Below are 21,952 nucleotides of genomic sequence, written 5' to 3'. Positions count from 1 at the left end.
GTGAGCCCAGAAGGAGGCTTGACGGGCAAGCAGAAGAGGCTCCTTCATGTTACTCCTCGATTAGTACCTTGGCTTTGCAGTCCAGAGCAGCAGCGTATACAACTGTGTGCTGCTATCAACAAAGGACATGTTTTGCACCTAAGGTCTCCCAGTGACATCACAGACAGCGAGAATGCAGCACTGGAGGGAATGGTTGGTAAACACAAATACCACTGTGGGAACATGGAGGACCACAGGGTCCCGTCAACCTTGTGGACTCATGTTTAGCCACAAGTTGTGGTTATTTTCTGGTAGACATAAGCAATCTGTTGCTCAGTAACTTTAGTACAATATATGGAATCATTTGATTGGCTCTACCAATCACAACTAATATAATCTGGGCACTAACTACAGTTATTTGCCTGCATTCAATTTTGAGAGTTTGGAGCATCAACATCAGGCAGGGAGGATGCAAGGATAGTCGATGACCGGGCTGTGCTAGCCACCTTTGTTTGTTTTCTCTCCCTCCCTTGCACTGTTTACCTATAGAGGCCTTCTATGTAATGCAATTTTCCTCTGTGTGTATGTAAAGCTCTCTGATACCCACGGGTCAAGCTAGTGCTATATAAAACTTTTAAAATAAATAAATAAATACATGCACAGGTTATCTACCTGTCTTGAGAAAGGTTAGAAGGGTATGTGCTCATAGAAACATTGGCCACACATGGTTGTTTGTTACTTGCCCTTTAGCTTTATAGTTTGGGTCCATAATTGTGGGGCAGTTTATGAGGAGCTATGATGGCCCGAGGCACAGGGTAATGCTATGTAATTGCAGAGCTGATAACAGAGGCTGTAAAGTGCCTCACAGGCTGCAAATTGGCCCAATTGTCAGGGGAGGTGCAAGTTGACTCTTAAGCACATCACAAGGGTGGCCCTCTTGGGCCACACAGCAGGGGCCTCCAGCTTGTGGCTGAGGAATAAGGGAAGGGCAAGGAATGGAAACTATGAAGAGTAAATGGGCCTTAATGGCACAGGAGCCAGGAGTTGAAAAGGCAATGCCAGGGGTGCTAAAGGCTAAGCAAGGGGCAGCAGCCGCCACCCTTTGCTGTCTCTCATTGGAGTGATATCACAAAACATTGAGTCAGTATTTTCAAGCTCCCAGTGTCTTAAACAGAGCATTTTGAGGCCTGTTGTAATGAGTGTGCAAGAGCAGGTGAATGTACATTAATTCAAAGCTAGGTGTATAATACAGTGTTGCATAAACTTCACACTGAGGGGTGAAAGGTCACAGTACCGTAAGCAACCATAATGATGTAAATCAAACGGGAGTGGGATCTCAGAGTCACGGATGAAGGAGAGACTGAATATAAGAAGGCCTCGTGGACTGCATAATTGTGGCTATCTATTCTAGGTCTTGTGACTACCACTGTGCCACCATATTAGTGCCTAGATGGCCACGGCAGCAAGTGAGTGAAGCATTCACTGCTATCACCCCAGTGATCTGTAGATCATTTGTCTGATTTTCAACAAGGCTGACTCAGCCGTCCATCCTTCTGAAGTCAGTAAATGTATTCAGCAACGTTAACTTGAAAAATAGTTACAGCTGTTATTCATGGTACTTAGAAATAGTGAAAGTGCACAATCAGTACCACATAATAGCACTTTTAATGTGAATGAATATATTTGTTTGATTGTGCGGTTCTTTTCCCTTCTGGGAAACACTACTACCTCTATTGCATTGCATACCACATAAAAACAAGTTCCTGTTACAAATGAGCATTCAGCTTGTACTGCCACACAGTACAACCCACCTCGCTCAGTCGATATTCTCGCTCCTGTACTGCTGTACTGTTAATCTCGCTGATAATTAAATGGTCTTATTTCTTCCTGTACCATAAGTGACTTAGCCATGCTCTAAAGCACCCTGCCACCTTGTGCCCAGGGACTTGACAGCTGTATCAAGTACTAAAAGTCAATATGAATAAACCCACCGGTAGAATGCCACCTCTTGTAGCGTGGGGCACACTTGTGACTGCAAGCATGGGTAACAGTCTGCAATGGGAACCTGGGCGTCCACCGGCTGTAGATTTAGAGCTTTGGCCTGATGATACTGAATGCAAAGGAAGACATATTCAGTACTGCAAGGATGGGGAGGTTTGCTTCTCCTTGAAAAGCCCTGGTGGAAGGAGAGACGGCCTTCCTTTCCTCCAGGCTGAATAGGAATCAGGAATTCAGGGGAGACCATATTGATGAATCGCGGTCTCGCCACTCGCTGCTTGGCTAGGATCAGGCCTATCCTTTCGCAGCAGGTGTGTATGTTGGACGATGGCATTATTTTCTCAGAGCCACTTTGAAATGGTCCGCCCCGTATCACTTTATCACTGGAGGTGGAAAGGGGACAGTTGGCTTTCATTTCTTTTTTTTTTTTTATCTCATTAAATTTTTATTGATTTTTACATATACGTACACATACATATAAGACATATAACATACACTTTCAATGGATAACTCGTTCCAGGGTTTCTGCCCAGCTCGTTTGGGTTGTGTATCTCTACTTTACAGATGTATAAATGCTAGGCTGATCCCCTTATCCAACTGTCCCCTTATAGGGTGGGGGGGAGGTGTGAAGGGGAAAGGAAAGAGGAAAGGGCTTTCATTTCTTGAGGCAGGTTTGTTCAGGGAGAAATCTGATATAAAGCGAAGAGCATTGATAGACTTGCTGGTCGTCTCTTGAGACCGCCGCAGGTAGCAGGCAGTGGTAGGGAAAGACTGTAGAAACTTTCTTGGGAGGTTGACGGGTAGACAGAAAGCAGTTTTAGTAATCTTTGTGCGGGCTCTCACGTGGAAATACTTTGAGTCACTTTGACCCGCACGAGCACTCACGTAAAACCTCAGTGGATAAACCCAAGAGAGTTAGAACTTTTGTCAGACCCAGTATATGAGTGGATTAATGCGCCTGAGAACCAGATCCAGGTGCAATAGACCAGTAGAGCTGTTAGATAGAAATGAAGGTAGACTGATAGGGCACAGCGAAGCCCAAAAGCGAACCAGATACATTGACAAAAGGCAGGGAGGATGAGAAAGGGAGAGAGGCTTGCAGAATACTCCTCAACCTTTGGAGCTTCCAGGGAGGGTGGGATTCAGTGGCTTTGTAGGGTGATCCAACGCCGTGTTTAAATTGTAACAGAAGGGGGGCAGGTATCCTCTATATAGAATAGCTGTTTGCTCCAGAGAAGTTCTGATACGATTCCATTGAAAATATTGCACCAGTGCTGAGAAGAGCAGGAACTCACCCATTCAGAATATTTCCCCCGTGCTGAGAAGTGCATGTACTCTCCTATTAAATGTATTGCAGCAGTACTGAGAAGTGCTGGCACTTTCCCATTCAAAGTATTGCACCAGTGCTCAGAGGTGCATGTACTCTCCCATTAAATGTATTGCAGCAGTACTGAGAAGTGCTGGCACTCTCCCACTGAAAACATTGTACCAATGCTGAGAAGTGCTGGCACTCTCCCATTCAAAGTATTGCACCAGTGTTCAGAGGTGCATGCACTCTCCCATTAAATGTATTGCAGCAGTGCTGAGAAGTGCTGGTGCTCTCCCATTGAAAGTATTGTACCAGTGCTGAGAAGTTCTGGCACTCCCATTCAAAGTATTGCACCAGCGCTGAGAAGTGCTGTTAAACTCCCATTGAAAGTATTACACCAGTGCTGAGATTGAGAAATTCAGTTACTTACTCTCCCATTCAAAGTACTGCACCGGTGCTGAGGAGTGTAGGTACTCTCCCTTTCAAATTAAGAAAGTGCAGGTACTCACTACAGGACAGTACATGCCCGTTTAAAGCGCTGGATTCCAATTGAAGCCCATGGGAGGCATGTTGCTGGCTTGGAGAGTAAAGATTTCCCACGGGGCTCACACCCTCCAACTGTGGGTGACTTGAGATTGGGGGGAGTTGAAATGTTTAAAGTGTGGAGGGAGTGTGGGAACAGCTTCATTTATCGACAGGCGTACATTTAGCGCACAAAGGAAAGTTTTGACGAGGATAGCCTGCAAGCTTGAATCTGCCATCGTAAGAAGGTGCCTTTTTGACTACCTGCGGCCCGTGGTACTTGGGGGCCCTGACGCATGTAGCCCTTTTATAAAAGAGAAAAAAAGTTTTAAAGCCCGAGAGATCACTTTCCACGTCCATTTGACCCGCCGCCTGTCAGGCAATTTGTCTATTAATGCCTTACTTTATTTACAGTGAAAAAAAGCCTTTTTTCTCCCTCCTGGCTGAGGGGGAGGGAGAGGCGTGCGGGGAGGGCTGGTGCCATGGAGTCTGCCTCTTCACAATCCAGAGTGTTCTCGCGGCCCTCCCCTGCAGCCCCCCCTCCCCGCCTCGTGACGAGCCCCGCGCGCAGGGGCCGGTGGCGCGAGCCACCTGCGGTCAGGCCGTGGCGCGGGCTCCGGGCCGCCGGCGACAGCTCTCTGGAGCGGGGGCCTCACTGGGGGCCCGGCCCCCGCCACAAGGACCGCTAGAATCAGGGAGTCCTTCAGAGCCGGGCAAGGCGGGCGGCAGATGCTCGGGGAAGCAGGGTTTCCTACGAAAACAGGACAGAGCAGCAGCTCTGAACCTGAATGTATTAAGGACAGCTGGAGAGCTGAGCGGCGCAAGGCCCTGCAAGGCCCTGCTGGCGGCCCGCGGATGAGATTTCATTTTATTTTGATGGAAAAAGGTCTGAAGGGTTGTTTCCTTTCCAAAAGCAACCTAATCTGGCAGAACTGCTAATAATAATAATTATGCAATCCAGTCGAATATACTTCAAGTTGACAGCAGGATGTTTTACAAGTCTTTCCCCTCCAATGAGAGACAGGCTACTTTCCAGCCACACTTCCCCGGAACCCACCGGGTAACTTTGCGAGGATGCCAGGCCCAAGAGCCCTGGTGCAAGCGAGGAAAATGCCCCCTTTGAGTACTGCTGTAGTGCTAAACTTACTGCAAATATCAGGGTCCAATTGACCACTCAGGGCTCTGGGCCTGGGTGCCACTGCACCTGCTGCACCCACGGTAGCTATGCCCATGAGCCCACAGTATGTCTAGCATCCCCCTTCTGCGGAGTGTCTTTTACCTACGGGAAGGGATGTACTGCTATCTATACAGTTGTGAAGGGTTGTTGGTCACAAGCCAGCTATCTAAGTGAATACCTAAATAAATTATAGAGTAGAACTGAAGTGCCGAGGTGCGTGGGGCGAAGGTGGGGAGAGGGGCAGATCACTGAGGCTAAGAGTGGGAGCCATAGAATGAAAAGATGGGCCGGGGAATTCAGGTGTGAAAGTGGAGTCAATTCTGCTGAAGCTGGCAAGAGGTCAGGATGAGGTCAAATCAAATCAAATAGTATTTCTAGTGCACAGCTTATCCCCCAAGAGGGTATCCAGGTGTTGTGCTGCGGGTCTTAGTCGAAGAGTCAGGTCTTAAGTTACTTCTTGAAGTCTTGTCAGCGGCGGAGGTGGAGGAGAAGGCTGTTCCAGGACTTGACGGCGAACTGGGTGACCGAGCATCCTCTGGTGTGGCAGCAGCAGATGTGCGAGATGAGCAGAGGTTTCTGGATGGTAGGTGAAAATTCAGGCGTTGGTTCATGCAGGCAGGTCCTTGGTTGTGGAGGCGTTTGTGAGGCGTGGGTCAGTAGTTTGAATTGGCATCTTTTCTGGATGGGGAGCCAGTGGAGATCTCTCAGGTGCTGGGTGATGTGGGTTCTGTTGGGCAGGTTGAGGACCAGTCTGGCGGCTGCATTCCGGATCATTTGGAGTCTTCTCAAGAGTTATGTGGTGGTGCCTGCATAGGGTGCGTAGCCGTAGTCCAGACAGCTGGTGATGAGGGCCTGAGTCTCTGTTTCCCTGGTGTTGGTGGCTAGCCACTTGAAAATTTTGTGGAGCTTGCGGAGAGTGTGGAAAAAAGCAGAGGATACAGCATTAATCTGATGTTTCATGGAGAGTTCGCTGTCCAGGTTGCAGACATGGTCTTTGAGATTGGAGGTAGGTCCGAGTTCTGCTGGCCACCAGGAGTTATTCCAGAGGGAGGCGTATCTGCCGAAGATCAGGGCTCCTGTTTTGTCCATGTTGAGTTTCAACCAGTTGTTCTTCATCCAGGCTAAGATGTTTTTCATACAATTGTGGAAATTGGTCTTTTTCGTGGTGGGGTCCACTGAGAGCGAGAGGACGAGTTGGGTGTCGTCAACGTAGGAGATGATGTTGTGGGTTCTGACGGCTGCGAGTGGAGTCATTAAGATTTTGAAGAGGGTTGGACTGTGGCATGAGCCTTGAGAAACGCCACAGGAAGTGTGCTTGGGTTGAGAGGTGAAAGGGGGGCGGATTCTCTGGGTGCACCCGTAAGAAAAGACGGCCTCCATTTTAGCGTGTAATCTGATTCCGATCTGGCGCAGTCCATCAATAAGTATGTGGTGGGAGACAGTGCCGAAGGCTTTGGAGAGTTTGAGTAGTATCAGGGCGGCTGATTCTCCTCTGTTGAATAGGGTGCGGTTGTCGTCTGTTGCGACGATCAGGGCTTTCTCTGTGCTGTGATTGGCTCTGAATCCTGAGTGGGAGGAGTTCTTGAGGATGTTTCTTGTGTTCGGTGAGTTGGATGTTGATGGCCTTCTCTAGGACTTTGGCGGGAAATGGGAGCAGCGACATGGGGCAGATGAGGTCTGCTGAGGGTTTCTTGAGGAAGGGTCTGACCTCTGTGTGTTTTCCGGTGTCGGGAAAGGTAGCTGTGGAGATGGAGGTGGTGAGGATGGCGGTAAGCTGGTGGCTGATCTTGTCTCTTCCGAAGAGAAAAATTTGGTGGGGGCATGGTGATTAAATAATTGTAATTGTATATTGTATTTATATAGCGCATACTACTCCTGACGAGGGGGTTGAAGCACTTTGTGGCTTGAAGCACACTACTTCAGAACCCAAGGTGGAGTTAAATAAGTACTAGATTAGTAACATCACTAGTTAATGGAAATCACCCATATTGAATGATGTGAAGTATTGAATATTGGACACCGGGGTCTTTTGATAGACTCAGACTCCGCTTCAAACTTGCAAAACAAGAAAAAAAAGGAAGCCTTAAGAGGTTTAGAACTGAGACTGAAAGCAAAAAGCTTCCAAGAAAAGAGAAATCGTCGGCTCAAAGCGGCATCGCTAGAAAAACAAGACACAAAGTGCCAGAAAAAAAGTGTCAAAACAAAGGAAACCAGAACACAAAGCAACTCCCCTGCCAGTCACCTATGCGGCCATTAAAGTCAGCCTGATTTACGGCCGCCCTTGACGACGGGTCTAGGATGCCGAGGGAAGTTCAACCCAAGTTTACAGAAGGCCTTTTGTCACGAGGGGCCGAAGAGAGGCATCAATCAGCCCTTTAATGTACCCGGCCCTGTTGCAGAGGAAGGCTGGCTGGGCGCGCGGCTTCCTCCCGAGCGCGCCTTGATGATGATTCGCACTAATTGCTCCGGCCCTACAGTAGGCAGCCTGCAGGAATGCATCTCTAATTGGATTCGGGCTGTTTCTGAGCGATGCTCATTTGCTTTTTACATATTTGTCCATGGAATCCTCCCCCACCTCGCTAGTGTGGCTGTGTTTTTAAGGTGCAATGTCTTGTTGATAAGGCACTATGGGCCCTAATACAAGGAAATTGCCCCCCCAGGGCCCATCATGTAGTAAAAGACATCCACAACTGGGAAGCAGTGGTCCTCTCACACATCTGGCCCCGGTGCCACTGCACCTGCTGCACTAGCAATAGAAGCCCCTGGATAAGGTACATGGGCAAATGGAAGAATATGGAGTGACATTGATTGGGGTCTATAAAGTAACACAACCACACACACACATACAAACACTCCACATGCACACACAGGAGTCATGGTAACATGGGCACATACCTGTCCAGGGTATGACATCCCAAACTTTTCCATTGCAGGCTGGAGTATGATTCGTTTTGTTGTGGTCTGCATTCAGGTGGAGGAGTGGGATGTTTGATGTAAACAAGCATGCTTTTACAACGCATGCCTTTACAACGCGGGAATACAACCAACGCGTCATTACCACACACTCCATTACAACGCAAGTCGTTACAAGGACTTGCCTTGGGGAAGCACTGGACTTTGGAACAGCATATTTTACTATTCCAACTCCAGTTTGTGCAACGGTAGGGAAGGTGTTGGATTTAAAATCCAACAACGCGTTCCCTAAAGCAAGTCGTTGTAATGACTTGCGTGGTAATGGAAAGTGTGGTAACAACACATTCGTTGTAGTGCCTGCGTTGTAATGGCACTGCGTAGTTCTGTCTGTGTTGTAAAGGCTGTTTCCTGGAGGAGTGTGTCAGTTTTAAGAAATTATGAGGTTTGGTCACTGAGATTGGAAAATGGTACCACATTCCTTATATGGCTCCTCGGCTGGTGTGGGTGCCCATTGCCCCAAAGGTAGCTGACAGTGGGGTTCATTTACAGTTACTTTATTACATATTGAGATTGCTGACAGTCAAAAAGGAGAACAAGACTACACTGGCTGCATTTGCAGAGTTCTGTTGTTGTTTACTGTTGTTGGGTGATACGTAGTATTTCTTGGTAGACAGTGCCGTTGTGAGCATGGTATATGAACAACAAAAATGTCACAACCCCAATTACTTCAAATCAGCTTGAATGGATGGAAAAATGACTATTCATTCCAAACCAGGCAAATCTTTTATTGCCATTTACTTCATATTTTTTAAACAATTTTTAAGTTAGACTAGCAAAAAACAAACACTGTACATTCAATATCCACTATTACACAAAATTATGAATAAATTGAGACCGCATCAAAGCAAACTACAGAAAATACAAAAAATTACAATGAACACATGTAAATACCAACAAAGGAATTCTCAAAAATGTGCGTGGAACTTATGCCAGATAAATGGCAAATACTACAAATCGCTGAACTGATAGTTCTAGTTGTCGTTACAAATCAGTATATTCCATCAAACACAAAGCCAACGCGTTTCAAGGCCAGGGCAATTGTCCCTGGTCTCTCATCAGGGCTTAAATTCTTTATTATCTGTAGGGTATAAAGAAAAAAGACCATTTACTGGCCTTGAGTTGATTAGATTGACTCTCCTAGTTTCTCCGAGTATGGTTGCCGATTATACATACCGGGAATGTAGTCATGTACCAAGGGCGACACGATTGAGGGTAAAGAATTCATTCACCAAGGTACTAAATGGTCGCATAAGGATTTTTCCAATTGTCGCACCAAGAATGTTATATACGTGATACAGTGTCCTTGTTCAAAGATTTATGTTGGTAAGACCAACCAACAGATCAACCATCGAATCAGTCAACATCGCTCTCGAATTAAAAAGAAAGTGACGGTGGCTCCTATGGTGCAACATTTCCTAGAAAAGGGCCATACTGAGCAAGATTTCAGATGGTCCGTGCTGCACGTAGTTAATTCTAACAAAAATCTCCAAGACATTGATCGTGTCTTGCTTCAAAAAGAAGCATACTTAATTTTGAAATTTAACAGTGCCCAGAGTGGATTAAACAACTATCAGTTCAGCGATTTGTAGTATTTGCCATTTATCTGGCATAAGTTCCACGCACATTTTTGAGAATTCCTTTGTTGGTATTTACATGTGTTCATTGTAATTTTTTGTATTTTCTGTAGTTTGCTTTGATGCTGTCTCAATTTATTCATAATTTTGTGTAATAGTGGATATTGAATGTACAGTGTTTGTTTTTTGCTAGTCTAACTTAAAAATTGTTTAAAAAATATGAAGTAAATGGCAATAAAAGATTTGCCTGGTTTGGAATGAATAGTCATTTTTCCATCCATTCAAGCTGATTTGAAGTAATTGGGGTTGTGACATTTTTGTTGTTCATAATAAGTATAAGGTCTAGTCTCAATCCCTGATAAGGACCTAACTCCTTAGGGTAACAAAAGTTGTGAGCATGGTGACACCCAATAATGTGGCATATCTGTGCTGAGTGTCTGTGTGTGTAATGTTCTATGTAAAACTAAACTACTTAGCTGATGCATGTGGTGTGGGATTTACAATACGTGTTGGACTCTAGACATACCCTCGAGTTCTCACACTCAATCCGAAGGAACCACAAACTGAATTTATATATGCTGCTTCATACCCCAGATGAGGCATCAAAACGCTTTAGTAGATGGGTAGCAACACTACTGCATGCATTTTGAATTATGAGTCAGCAGTAGTGTAACACAAAATGATGTCCCATCCCTTGCAGAATGGGACTCTCTTATATCTTATAGATATTCATTGGCCTTTGGCTTAATTTGCCCCCCTCCCTGCACCCAATGGGCTGCAGGAACCTGCGTTACACCCCTTTAGGGAGAGTTCAGTGGGAAACATTAACTTTGATTCTCCAGTTGATTAAATAAATGCCACCGTTGGCATTTCCTTGCCCTGCCATACAGGCATAACTCACGGACATTCGTGAGACATAGCATGTCTATGAAAAGATGATCTTGTTGAGTCTCCAAGCCTATCTTAGGCCCTCCTCCAGCTGGGCCAATGTCTAAGAAAAAATGCCTGGCCACTTACTGTCAAAAGTCTCAATAATTCATGGTCCCACTGGTATTTTTACCAATTCGTCAAAGTGAGTAAAGGGGAAATTTTATATTTTTTCTTATTTTCCCACCCGCTGAAAATGTTTTTGCATGTTTAGAAAAGTATTCTTCTACATCCCATGAAAATATGGGGGTATTCAAGGCTAATTCATACCAGATTTATACGTTCGGCATTTTTTGCTCAAAAATTAAGTGCAAGAATTGGGTGAAAATGGAATGGGTGAAATATTTATACTCCCCACAAAGTTGCCACTTGGGTGTTTTCAACATTCCCAATTGTAAACACCTCCTCTCCTATTGGCAACACCCTTGTCCCTACCCCCGGCCGTAAACGTACTACTGTGGAACATTTGCAGTACAGGCAGCTGCTCTGTAGTAGTAACTACATTTTGTGGTAAAAAAAATCCCCAAAATCCTGAGTCTGAAATCAAGAATTCTAACCACAAATCAACATTTTTGGGGGTGTCGCGACTGCAACAAGTTTTGTGAATAACACTCATTGTATCACAAAAAACCACACAACGCGGTTGCATAAATGGCGATAATAGTACGTTTGTTCTCAGTTTTCCCATGCTTCTCTCCTTCTCAGAGTTCTTACAATAGCACACATGCAGCTTAATCAGGATGCAGAAACATTCACAGGGAATTGCTTCAAGCTACTCCATAGCCTTTTGCAGAGCAATTCTCCCATTCTTGTGGAATGATATTCCAAGCCGGGCTTAAAACCCAAAGCAGCACGTGATTCCGCAAATCAGATTAGCCTCAAAGTCTTATGTTGCGTCCTATGAATGTGTCTTTGTTAACAGAACTCCAGTGCCAATTTGGATGTCTGCCTTTTTATCGCCAGTGGAACTGAGTCACATTTTTGTACGGCGTTGGCTGTGGGTCGCTAGGATGACATGGCCAATGCAACTTGAAATTATCTCTTGCCGTTGGAGGCAGTAGACAAAAATTGTGTGCTGGTAGGGCAATTGATGTATTGCTGTAGACAAAAGGAAGTTTCAGGTCCACTTTGGTGTTACCTTGTTTGTGAAACATGATCATATGACCTCTTTACATGCACATTACTGAAGAAGTTGAGAAACCCATAGCGACTTGAAGACATGCATCGGATAGATGTGGCTTGAGTATAGTCCAGTTGCAGATGGTTAGCCACAATTTATAAATTGCTAGTTCTAATCCAGGCCTCATCAGCATCACTAGACCCACTGTCTACTTATTCACCACACTGCCGGTGTGGTGGCATTTAACCTCAGAACTGCATCTCTGCATCCCTCGCAATCTTTGGTAGCAGTTTGGTGAGCTCTCAATTTGAGCAGGAGAGTCACCATTTATTTTATAAACAAATGTAGGACATTATTTTACTGGTTAGCCATTTATTTGAATCCGTATGTCTAAATCATACTGGATAAACAATGATGCATAATAAAATACTTTTAATTTTATTCATGGGCTCAGTTGTGCTTCAGTCTTGTCACAGGTGTGAAACTATGATCAGCATGCTGGAGGAATGGCTGAATGTGTTGAGGTGATTCCTTGTATAAGATGCTGATGGCGCCTCACAAGTTTGAATCTTGGCAAACCCGATCAGCCTTATATCCTCTGTCTTGAAGGTCAGTAAATACAGTGCCATAAATTGTAGCATCAACATTTGCAGTGCATGAAGCGCTGTAAACAATACAAGTTATTATTATGTGCAATTTGATAGGAGCCACAAATGTTCGCTATCTGACACTGCTGTTTGGAGTATTTTGCACCATCACCTATTTGTGTCATTAGTCGCCTGGGATTTTTAGAGACCAGTCTCCCCCATTGCGCATGCTCAGAGCAGTGGGCCTGTATGATTAACTTGATCTCTGTGGGTAGCCTGCCACAATCCTCGTCAGACTCATGAAGCCACGTATTTGATGTGGTGTGAAAGTTGCACACTCCAAGGGTAGTACAAGTTTAGTGGCACATGCTAGGTATCTGTGGATCTGAACCAACCTGAGCTTCTTTGCACATGTCTACTCCCCATGTGATGCATCCATGACAAAGGATGTTTTCTTGACTACTGGAGGCTTCTTGCCACCCCATTTATGGTTAAAGACCTGCACTTACCTCATAAACTAATGCTACACCACTACAGAATTGGTGGTTGGTAACAGATTTTATACCACACTCAGTTTGCAAATGACATGTTTTGTTCCCAGTCTTATAAGTGCAGACCTAGAAAAAGTGTAATATTAAGTGTGTAAGGTATACATTTCATAGATAAGTTGTCTTAATGTATTCAGGCAGACAAATAAATCAACCAATATCAATCAATAGTATTTTTCCCTAAACCTATCATGCAATCAGATAAAACGCATTGTATTGAATGTCCTTCTCCAAGGAGTTCACCTACCTTCCTTTTCTTAGACCTGCCCTCTGCTTGCAAGGTGCGCGTGCACTGCTCCACACACTCTGCAAAGCTCATACTGCTGTGGTCGACTGTGTAATCTAGGTCTGCCAGCTTCGCCAGGGAGAGGATGTAGTTGCAGGCTATTCTCAAGATGGCCAGTTTGGAGAGCTTCTGACCATACGAATAACATGGCACCTGTAAGAGAAATAAGGTAATCAGTGACCACCATATCCTGCAGGGAGCACCTGACATGAAGTACTTTAAATAATAATAATGAATTACAAAATGAGCAACAGCTGCTGATTGAGTTTTTTTCATGCACACAATGAACACAGAAATCAAAGATTAAACAAAAATAAAAGTGATGTTCGTGGACCACTTGTGTTACCAAAAGCACAACCCTATTGTAGCGCTGGTTAAGTAGAAAAGGTGCAAAGCTCACCCTGCTGCTCAGGTTCATGTTCAGGGATAGATAGTATATACCTACAGCTTATACGTGGTCAACAGCGGATGGCCATGATTGAAACTTGGTTTTGTCCTGCTTATTTGACTGAGAGTTACTAATGGTACTTGTTAGCGCAAGGACAAGGCTGCTCAGATGGACCTAGCTAGCCCATCATGCTCACTTTGTTGCATCCCCTGAGCCAGCGATGCATCTGTTAATACAACCAGTCGCATTCGCGTCAGCTGGCCTCTGTGGTCTGTCAATTTTACTATTGCATGAATACTCTGTACTCGCTGTGGTGCAGGGCAAAATAAATCTGTGTAATTAAGTGCAAATCAGGTAACGCATGGATTCCACCTTGTGGTTACCCAAGCAGAGAGACGCTTGAGAATGTCTTTCTGGGTCTTTGCTAGTGAGGGCGAGGTGGTAGCACTTCTTAAGTAAGCATAGTGGTCACAGCTTACAAGTGACAATGTAGTGGTTCACTTTGGGAGGGAATGAGAACCGATATCGCACCATACAAGTGAGAGTGGTGGTCATTTTTTGCCAGCGAGGTTGGGCTGGTTACACTTTGGAAGTGAGTGCTGGGTGGTTACAGCTGGTAAGTGAAGTCTGCATGGACGCACTAGATGATAAAGCATTGGCTGCTATTTTTTCACATTTGTCCATAAGCGTTCGACATTCGGGTAAGGGAAGGGGGAGCGGAGATACTGATGCGGTACTACGTAAGTGGTAGTGGTACTAATCGTGGTTCAGGTTTGTAAGAGAGGCCTCGGTATTAGGAAGGGTTATCAGTGTATTCCAAAATGCATATCCAAGGTGTCACAGGATCAGTCCTCCGTAGAGCTATCACCCGCAAATAAGTATCCCAACAGTGTGACAACCCAACAAGATATTTATTAGGGAAGGAGGTTTGTCTAAGCAAGAATGGTTCACCATTGCTTCAACCTCTGGAAGCACGTTTTGGAAGGCAGCAAACAAAGCCACAAACAATGCTGAATACTGAATTCAGATTAGTGGCTACTTTTTATCCAATCCTCACTCAGTGGAGTCAGCATTCAATATCTCCTGAATGGCAGCATTATTTCTTCTTGATAGACATTTGACCTTGAGTTGGCCTTGCTGATGGGCCATGATAATCTACGGAATTCCCCTATCCTCTGGTTCTCGCGCTTTATTTTTGTACAGGGAGTTAAAGTATGTTTGTGTCCCACAGGGATGGTAGTTGGCTGACTTCAGATGAGCCTGTTGGAACATTTGGTTTAACTGAGCGGTCTCTGTTGTTTGTGCTGAGCAATGAGCCAAAGAGAGCCCCAGAAGGTTCATATAAATGTCCAAATCTAAATAGTTCTGATTTTATTACATCACTCACTTTAAATTTTCCATCAACCCTGTCATGTTGAGATGGATAGTGAATTATTTCGGAGCTCTATACACACTTATGATATTATTTACGAAAGAAACTTGAACATTTTCATTTTCGCAGTGGCGGCCCCTCCATTAGGGCAGAGGAGCGTCTCCCCCCTGCTGCCAGCGCCACAAATGGGGAAAAATAAAATGATAATAAATAGAACTCATTACCAGGAGCGAAGTCCCCCTACTGCCAGTGCAGCAAAAGGTGGAAAATAAAATGGCAATCAATTGAATTTATTACCATTTATTTTTCTCTTTTTTCAGCCTGAGGCATGCTTGGGGGCGGGGCATTGCTGCTGACTGGCAGCAGGGGAGGCGTGCTCACTCCACCAGTTTATACAGCGCATGTCAGGCTGGCCGGCTCTCTTGCGACGGCCAGCCTGACCTGCACAGTATAAACCTCTCCACCAAGCTGTCTCACACAGCTGGGTGAAGAGCAGACACAAGCTTCCTGTGCCTACTGGAGCGTCGAGGCAGCCCGCTCCAGCCAATCCTGGCGCTGCTGTCATGCAGCCGAACATTATCAGCAGCATGACTTCAGTGTGTGGATTGGACTGGAGAGTTTAATTGCTACAGAGACCACCAGTGCCGCACGGACGGACTGAAGAAGTAGAGAGGATCGGAGAAGGCGGGCCAGCGAAATGGGTAAGTTGACTTTTATTTTTTAAAGCAGGGGTGGGAGTAGGCTGGAGGGGTCGGGATCTATTAGGGGAATGTGTAATTTTGGATGCAGGGAAATTAAGTCTAATAAGCATTGCTTTGTGATTGATTTGTAAAGTCGACAGTTCACAACACGGACATAGTAGGATAAGTTGGTGTCTCACAGCGAGTGGTATTTTAGGGAAGAGAAGTGTCAAGCTTATAAAAGCTGTACCACAAGTCATGCAAGGTGACGGCGGAAATAGCTGGGTTCCGAACGCACAATCTTGCAATATTAAAACCCGGGTCCACAAGCGAAGAGCAGTATCAGACCGCATCACTTTTGATTTGCTCAAAACATTTTGCCTTGAAGGCAGAATTGTATTTGTAGCATTCTATAATACAACAGCTCAATTAACAATTTGGATGTCTTTCTCTTTACTGTGTTGCTCGTTTTAAGAATTTGTAGTCATGGTGCAGTGAGCTCCCAGTTCTTTGTTATTGGGTTGGTTGGCCCCCCAAATATTATGGGTACCAACCGCCACTGCATTTGTGTTTTGTCAATTGCTGTACACTTTAAATTTGAGGACGTGGTAAAAAATATCTACTTCTATGCATGCCCAAATAATGCTTAAAACCTAAGCCCGGTCAACCCAGAAGAAGAAACTGTGGAATTCAGACTAACATTCAAATTGGTATGTGGGGTATCCATAATGCTTTGGGGCTGATTACGATGTTGGTTGGAGTTGCCTCTGACTAACACAGTCTCGGTCTTGGGACCAACCGACCACTGGTCGGCGGTTCCGACTGCCTGATTACGATGCAACCGATAGTCACTAATCTCTATGGTAGCTTGTGTTACGACCGTAAACCAACTGTAATAAGGCTCTTATAGAGAAATTAGGGTGTGTATAAAACCCTGTATCCTGTGACAGGCACCCAATGTTGCCTGCCACACAGTGCAAGGTTTTACAGGGGGGTACCTTAGGTACCCCCTCAACCACCACCCGTAGGCTGCAGAGGCAAGTTCAGAGGCTTTCCGACCAACATCGTAATCGGCCCCTTCGTGTTTTGTGATCGATTGGTGTCTTCCACACAATTACTTGTTTACTGTTTAATGGAAACTAATATAAAATGTACATTATCATTCGAGAAATAATAATATACATCGTGATTAATATGGCTCAGAAAAAAGTCAAGTTGGTAGAGATTCTAAATGATAGGAAATGTAGATCATTGACAACGATGTAGTACAAGAAAATGGGTGCACACTTTACAAGATACAGGAAGGTCTAGAAGCCCTATGCTTTAATAAGATAGGGCAAAGGAAGCAAATAAGAAAGTCCCACGGGAGCTTCTTCTCTCAATTTTGTTTTTTATTTCGTAGTGCAAAATGATTCATTCTGCAGCACCATTTCCCAAATTTATTGCATTTGAAGACAAAATTTACAATAAGCTCTGACGAGAAGCTCATGAAATATTCCAGTATTTAAGGGTCCGACAGAGTGGAAAGGTGCAGTATTTTTCCGCAGCAGCAAATCACACCTTTATAAGCAATACTTAGTACCTGCCTCAGTGCTCATTCAGGACTGGGTGACTTGGATCAACAGCTCAGCAAGCCCTGACAGCAACCGAAATGCCTTCATCATTGCAGCGTCTCTTCCTGTGTTCTCTTTGACAATACATTGATCTCTGTTAATTTCCTGGGCTCTGAGGACTGAATTTTGTAATGTGTGCTGCAATCATGCTGCAATACAAACGTGTCTATGCCCTGACTATTTATGTACTCAGAAGATGTGAGACTTCAATGCGATGTATCTCCTAAAGATACTGCTCTGCGCTATAGAGAGACCTCGCTGCTTTTGGTGGGGGTACCGAGAACTCTCTGAGTTGATGTGGCCCATGTTGGCACACACTCATTCTAGCAAATAATCCAATTCATCCTATCAATCAATCAGAGTACTTGTAAAGCGCGCTACTCACCCGTGAGGGTCTCAAGGCGCTGAGGGGAGGGGGGTGCCGCTACTGCTAGAAGAGCCAGGTCTTGAGGAGTCTTCTGAAGGCGAGAAGGTCTTGGGTCTGCCGTAGGTGGGCAGGGAGGGTGTTCCAGGTCTTGGCGGCGAGGTAGGAGAAGGATCTGCCGCCGGAGGTCGTTCGTTGGATGCGGGGGACTTTACACACCAAAGTGTCTGCTTGGTACTGCACATTTTTAGATAATCCTTTAGGTTGTCTAAGACACTGCCCCCATCTGTCTACGGACATTTCTGTAAGAGAGAACCCTGTGGTGGCACCAAATACTGATTGGTTATTGAGATGTACAACTATTGTTATGGTAAAATTCCCTAAACTTTGCAAAGGTAAAAGCTAAAGAAGGAACAATTTCAGTGAAGGGATTTGTTGTAATATTTGCAGAGTGGCACTTCATAGACTACCTTTTAACATAACATGTATTTGTAAAGCGCAGGTTTACCTCGAAGGGCGTCTTAGCACAGTACCCATTTTATCGACCTCAGAAGGATAAGTGGATTCGATGGGATTTGGACCTCTGACCATGAGGGTTAAACACAGGTCCCTACAGGGGATGCATCAGTCCAGTAAGCCAACAGACCCTTTTCGTAGTGGGTCATGCTGCTTCCAGATGCATAAAATGCCACCTCAGCAGCCTTCCAGTGGTCACACATGACTATGCTTTACTCTAGCAAATATTTATTACAAATATATTAAAATTGATTGCGTTCCTTTAGGTAAGGATCACTAACTGGATGAACATCCTCAATAATACCCTAGTTAACTAGTTCAGACTGTGGCCGGTCAATGTTTTGGCTTTCTGAACATGCTCAAACAATTTCTTCCTTTACTACAGATCTCTTACAGCAAAACTGTGGTCCAGGCCTTGATTGGTTCTAGGCTGGACTACGTAAACATTCTCTATCTGGGTCTTCCAGAGTATTTGCTTACCCGTCTTCAGGTAGTGCAAAATGCTAGGGTCAGGACTATTCTTTCTCTTCGCCCCAGGACCCGGATGTCTGCTCATTTGAACTCTCTCCACTGGCTTCCGATCCACAAGCGGATACCGTTTAAGGCCCTGGTGCTGGCTTTCAAGCCCTTACATGGTTATGGAGCCCCTTACTTGAGGAAGGGAGTTTAATTTTATCATCCACAATGCTCTTCGCCCCGCCTCACTGGCGCTAGTCTGTACTTCGGTGGTGAAATATTCCCGAATTGGAGGACGCTCCTTCCGGCTGAGAGTGGCAAAATTATGGAATGATCTGTCGCTTGCAGTGAGACTTCTTCCGGATCTGCTTCACTTCAGAAAAGCCCTAAAACATGGTTGTTTCAGCAATAACGTACCTCTCTGCGCTTTGCACACCTGTCCTTCCTGTCTAGTTCAGTCACACTCACCCAGCGCCGGGACACTCAGTAGAGTAGCTGTGCACTTTAGAAAAACCCTGTTAACATAACATAACAACAATAACATGAAGTCATGGCAGATGCTGATGCAATTTGACGTTAGAGCGATATGGAGCTTGTTAAGTGGACGTTCATCACACAACCTAGTTGACAATCAAGATAAAGATTAACCCATTTTTGATAGCAGTACTTTGCTCCTCTCCATATGTTCAATGTTCCTCTTATTACCTTGTAATATCTAGGCCAATTATCACTAGATGTTTGGTCAGCACCAGGTTCCATTTAAAATACCAGCCCATCGGCTTCTCCTAGATGAATTCTCAGCCTTTATGGAGGGGTTGGACCTTAAAGTTAATATTAGTAGAATTTGTTATGTCTTCTAGCCCTACATGTGTGGTTACATCAAAATTATTTTGCACTCTAGACTCACCCAAACTGCGAATCATTTTCGTTATCTTGGTCTAGTTTTTAATAACTCTGGGTCTTGACGCCAGCAGTTGGAGACCAGAAACAGTAAGTTTGCGTGGATTGTTAATGCACTCTTCTGATTTGCCGCTAAATTAGGAAGAGACCTGTACATCGTATGTTAGCAATCTATCACACGAAATGCCTAAGCGTAGCAACCTACATTGCCGGGTTCTCAGGCCTCAATAAAGTTCATGGTGAATAGTTAACCAAAATAGGTTTGCCCCCAGCTTTCCCAACCCCAAAGCACTGGTACTTTTATTTGTCTTAATAAATTGGGGCTAATCCCTGAGAAGGACAAAATACAGATCCGGCCTTTTAGGCTGTGGCGACGATCACTGAAGATTGTTTGTCATTGGATCGGGGCCTTGAAATTCCTTGGCCGAGGGAGATTAGGGATATGACTTTGACTCTATCTAGACCAGAGCTGTTTGACAATCCTTCATCCCGCCTCTCCGTCAAGAAAAAGATAGTGAGGGACATGCAAAGTATGGGGCAGCAAGGTGGGACAAGGTTAGAACCATGACTTTAGTCACAACTTGTATCTCACTGGCCTTCAGCCATTTTTGCTACTTAATGCTCAGCATTCTCAGAATTTCATCGTTTTAAGGTTCATACTCAATCAATTTTATCGGCAAGTGGCATTCCCTTATTGCAATAACTGGGAGCGTAACCTCGATCCCTATGATTTGATATCTTCATAAAGTACTTTACATGTAATGTTTTTTTGTAGTTTTTATGCTAAACCCAGATTATGTACTAAGAAAGTTCCTTTTAACAAATCAATCCCTAAGACATTGCATACAAGCACTTTACTTTCTTCAATATTTAGCTACTGGGGAAATCATAACAACTGTTTACACCAACCTCGGATTGGTAACAAAGATTAGGAGGAATCTGGGGTTTAGAATGGAAAGTCACTTCTGAGCCTGCCAATATTTGATGGTTTAGGATTATATGATGTTGCAGGCCCCTGTTGGCCCAGAATGTGTATCTTACGCCCCTTTGCATTGTTACACTATCCTACCTGCGGGTTGTGTCTCTTGCACAGGAATTTGATTTGATTTTTGCATTTTTTATAATTGAATGAATTTGTTCAGGCTTGTGGTCTGGCAAGTGACAATCCTTTTTAAGTCTTATCTAATGTCCCTGCACTGCACTATCAGCACTTTAGTTAGTCGACGCCTCGCCGCCCTCCTTAGCCCACCTAAACCCTTCTCACATCATAGGGCTGTGGCCCTTTTCTTTCTTTTTCATATATTGAGGCGTGAGAACATGGTTTAGGGCCCAGACTATCAGGCCCTTATAGTAAATTTACCAAGTAGGTTGAAATTCTGAGTATACTCTGCTCTCATTTCTGCCTGAGTTAACATTTCTGTAAAGCTGGCATACAGGTGAACCCTATAGGTCATATCAGACACTTCGAAGCGACAATCATGTTAGCTGGAGCACATAGCGGACCCTTAGTTGAGGTTTTTGTTCTCCTTCTTTCTTGAACTGATTTTGTATATGCATTGTCTTTTTTTTGGACTTCATGGATTGGGGAATGCCAAGGCATGATTGTTCTCTGACATGAACTGTTTTATTATGTAAGGTTATGGATATATTTGGAAATGAATAGTATTTGAATGCATGTTCTTTTATTGCACTTTTATGGCTTATTTAATTCGATCAAATAAAGTTTATTCTGATTCTGATAGACATACAAAAGAGATACCATAAATGGTACATCGAAACGAGTGGAATCCCGTGTTATGGGTATGTTCAACCACAAAACTGGCTTAAGAACTACACCCAATGTCCCTAGATGTAAGTCTGACACTTTTTTTTTTCACATGCATGAGGTAAGGTTGATGGAAGTGCGTTCCGTAATCTGCACCTTTTACGCCTCCACCGCACTCGTGATACATTGATGTCACAGGAATGACTCACCATCCATGGAGGGGATGAGATGGACAGCTGGCGAAGGACTTATCGGACAGCTGGGCAGATCTAAGGTCTCCGCCAACCTGCCGTCGCTAACGTTCCTGGCTGCATTTTAGCGCATCCAGGCTTGGCGCCCAAGCCCCGCGGAGAGAAGAGCGGGTAAGGTTACGAAGGGGATCCACCGCTTGTATCAAGAGGTATTGAGAGCTGGGTTTCACTCTGTGACCAGCCTGGAGCCAAAGTTCTCATTCCAGCAGGCCCATGTGCCAGGTGGCTGGATGGCCAGGATTGGAGAGGCTCAGATGGCACATTGCTGCCCATAGCATGCAGGCAACTGAAGCTGCCATGGGCCAGGGGGCAGGGCTGCCTCTATCAGACTGTCACAGACAGGCAGCAACCATTGGCCATAGTGAGAAGCATTGGGAGAGCCTGTGCTGAGAATGTTCTGTCAACCTCCATTGAACTGGACGCCCCACTCTTCAAGTGCAGAAAAAATTTGACCTTGCAGCAAAAACTACCAGAGAGATGGATTGAACTTTTAACGTTAGTGCTAATAAGACGCAACATCCTGTTTTCATCAGATCCTCATATGTTTATCACCATTATAAAGTCACAGCCAGAGCTGCAGGTGAACCTGAAATAAAATTAAAGTGCGCTACTGCCCGAAGGCACCTTGGCGCTAGCTGATAAAGGAG

General features: G+C 44.8%; 1 protein-coding gene across 1 annotated transcript in view; it reads right to left on the bottom strand.

Annotated features, from left to right (window-relative positions):
• Nucleotides 1-21,952, bottom strand: part of ATOH8 (atonal bHLH transcription factor 8) — a 58,782-nt gene that overhangs the window by 16,339 nt on the left and 20,491 nt on the right. The window contains exon 2 of the mRNA XM_078678655.1: nucleotides 12,962-13,153. Within this exon, the coding sequence (XP_078534781.1) occupies nucleotides 12,962-13,153 (192 nt within the window). The remainder of the gene's footprint in view (nucleotides 1-12,961; nucleotides 13,154-21,952) is intronic.

The sequence above is a fragment of the Lissotriton helveticus genome, chromosome 2_2, assembly GCF_964261635.1.
Source record: "Lissotriton helveticus chromosome 2_2, aLisHel1.1, whole genome shotgun sequence".
In the NCBI taxonomy this organism is placed as follows: Eukaryota; Metazoa; Chordata; class Amphibia; order Caudata; family Salamandridae; genus Lissotriton; species Lissotriton helveticus.
Note: the sequence above shows the minus strand (reverse complement) of the source record. Positions and strands in the feature narration are given on the sequence as shown.